The sequence below is a fragment of the Otolemur garnettii genome, unplaced genomic scaffold (genome assembly GCF_000181295.1).
Source record: "Otolemur garnettii isolate 467f Iridium unplaced genomic scaffold, OtoGar3 scaffold00128, whole genome shotgun sequence".
Taxonomy (NCBI): Eukaryota; Metazoa; Chordata; class Mammalia; order Primates; family Galagidae; genus Otolemur; species Otolemur garnettii.
This window is the reverse complement of record NW_003852523.1, coordinates 5,870,186-5,872,696: the sequence shown is the minus strand read 5'-3', so window position 1 is coordinate 5,872,696 and position 2,511 is coordinate 5,870,186. Positions and strand designations below refer to the sequence as shown.

Below are 2,511 nucleotides of genomic sequence, written 5' to 3'. Positions count from 1 at the left end.
AAAAAAAAAAAAAAAACCCAAATGAAAGTAGACAACTAGAATAAAAGAAAAAAGATTGTTAAAACTGACATCACAGACATGAAAATGTTTGATTTTTAAAAACATCACTTATTAAAGTATTAATTTTGTTAATTTTACATAATCAACTTTCCTTTAAGTTTATGATGACTTTTTAAAACTTACTAACTTGAATGAAACTAGATGAGTATCCCAGGGAGAAAATCAGTACGAATCCCTAAATCTTTGTCCATATGTCAAGCTTGCCTTCAACATACTGCTGGTATTACACCTGGAATTTTCCTAAACAACTAAAAAAAAAAGATGCTTGTTTCACCAGCTCAGGTACCAAAAATGAGATCTCAGATGACTAAGATGTTTTGGGGCATCCTAAGTATTTTCTTACAAGTGTTACTCAATTCAGGATATCATCCTACAATTCCATCTCTTCTGTCTCCACTGCATGGCAACTAATGCTCAGTCCTGCAATGTTGTCATCCATTAAACACAGGTTCCTAGATACTGGAACCGAAATTACCTGAAATTCACTTCTGGGGCAGTCACCTGAAGATGCCATAGTTCTCTTAGGTTCCTCCTCATAACTGCTGCTTTAATTATTTCATTTTCTCTTCCATTTCTACTTTAAAAGAGAGAAATACAAAGTATTTGTTATATTGCTTAATAATTAAATTTACTTAACTTCTAAGGTGAAAGGTAAAAAGGTTCTATCAAATAGAAAAAAAGTGTATGAGTGAAGAATGATCTAGAAGTAAAAATTACGATCACAATTCTTTACAGAGACTTCTAAACTTCAAATAGCGTTTCTTCACCTGTCTGCAAGGTTTTGACCTTATTCATTTGCTGAAGCCTGTTATTAATAGTTTCTGTGAGATCACAGTGCTAATTTAAAATAATAAATCGAGGTCCAGTTCTTTTGGACAGCTTTAACTCCAATTAAAATTCCCTACCTGGGGCTTTAGTGTTTCTGCTAACAGGAACCAACGTCTGCAAATCTGTACTATGCTACAGGATGGATGTGTTTTTTCCGACTGCATAGCACTTCTTTACTTAAAATGCATACTTCACTACTAAATCAAAACCTGACACCTATTTTTGTGACACATATGATAAACACTGCTGTACATACATTTTCATTGTACATCGTAAATCCTGGGTCCAAGGTGACACGGGGCATGGCGGAGGCAGGACCCCGGCCCACTGACGGGTGCCCAGAGAGGCCGAGGACCGGGAGGCAGAGGCCGACCAGAGCGAGGTCGGGTGCAGGGTGGCTAGGGCAGCTGCACAGGGGCGAGGACTGGCAGAATTCGCCACAGGCTCAGGAGAGAGTGGACAGGGGAGAGGTGGGCGTGGCCCGAAAGAAAGGCGTGTGACTAGGGACAAATTGTGAAAGTGGAACCCCGAGCGTACGGTGGGGCGTGGCTTAAGGAAAGGGGCGTGATTGTGGAAGAAGGGAGCTGGGAGGTGGGCGGGGCACTGGGAGATGGGCGTGGCGCTGAGTAAGGAAAGGGGCGTGGTGGGGCCCGGAGCCCGCAGTCAGCCTCAGAACGCAGAGCAGACAAGCGGGGAGCTCCTCAGGGGTCCCGAAAAGGGGCAGAGGCCTTAGCCCGTCAGCTACGCATATACAGGGAGAGGACCCCTCATCTGGTGTGCCCTGCGTCACGTGCGGTCCAGCCATCTGAGCTGCCCATCAAGAAACCTACCTCAGCTGCGTTTCTCCGCTGGGTTCTGCAGCCACACCGCAGAGGGGCAGACTGTCCCTTCCAGGAGCCTGAGCCACCGCCCTCTATCCGCGCAGGCGCAGTGCATGAGGGCTGTTTGCGGCTAAGGCCCCGCCCAGGGCCTGGTGTCCCACACAGGCGCAGTCCGAATCCGCCCCTTCGTCTAGGGAAGCGGAGCCGCCACCCTCAATCTGCGCAGGCGTGGTGCTCACAGGCCCGGAGCTGACCGGACTCCGTCCGCATTTTGGCGTCCCACGCAGGCGCACTTCTGTCCTTCCCTGAGTCTTGGGCAGGGGGCACACCTCTTGTGTGGAGGCTCAACCTCGTTGTGGCGGTTGGGGTCGGGCCCTCGGGGGCTCAGCAGAGAGTCAGATCCAGAGGGGCGTCTGGGCCTGATGTGGAGAGGGGGCGTGCAGCTGGGGGTCTGACCTGGAGAGGGGACAGGGGTAGTGGAGGGGTTGTGACCCAGAGAGGGCTGGACTGTAGCAGGAAACCAACACAGACAGAAGACTCCAGGCACCAGTTGGTTAGAGGAAGGGGGGAGGGGCGTGGCGGGACTTGGAAGACATGTCTCCCTGTGTCTCCAAAGCCCAACCCCTTGACTCAATCTCTTGCCTCTCTTTTATCCACTTTTCAGGGTGAGAGTGCACGTGAGGGTCATAAAATAGAGAGAGACATGACATCATCCTCATGGTCCCAGGCTCAAGGGGGAAGGTCAGATGGGCCCCTCCTCTTGAGACCGGTTGGCCCACCTGCCCTCAAAGGCCACACAAGT

General features: G+C 49.4%; 1 protein-coding gene across 1 annotated transcript in view; it reads right to left on the bottom strand.

The window, feature by feature from the left end:
- The window catches only part of PRMT2 (protein arginine methyltransferase 2), a 42,075-nt gene extending 40,194 nt beyond the window's left edge, over positions 1-1,881 (bottom strand). Inside the window, exons 1-2 of the mRNA XM_012810306.2 lie at positions 1,719-1,881; positions 536-634 (exon numbers count right to left, since the gene is read on the bottom strand). Coding sequence (XP_012665760.1) covers positions 536-574 — 39 coding nt within the window. The 5' untranslated portion in view covers positions 575-634; positions 1,719-1,881. The remainder of the gene's footprint in view (positions 1-535; positions 635-1,718) is intronic.
- Positions 1,882-2,511: the final 630 nt, after the last annotated feature.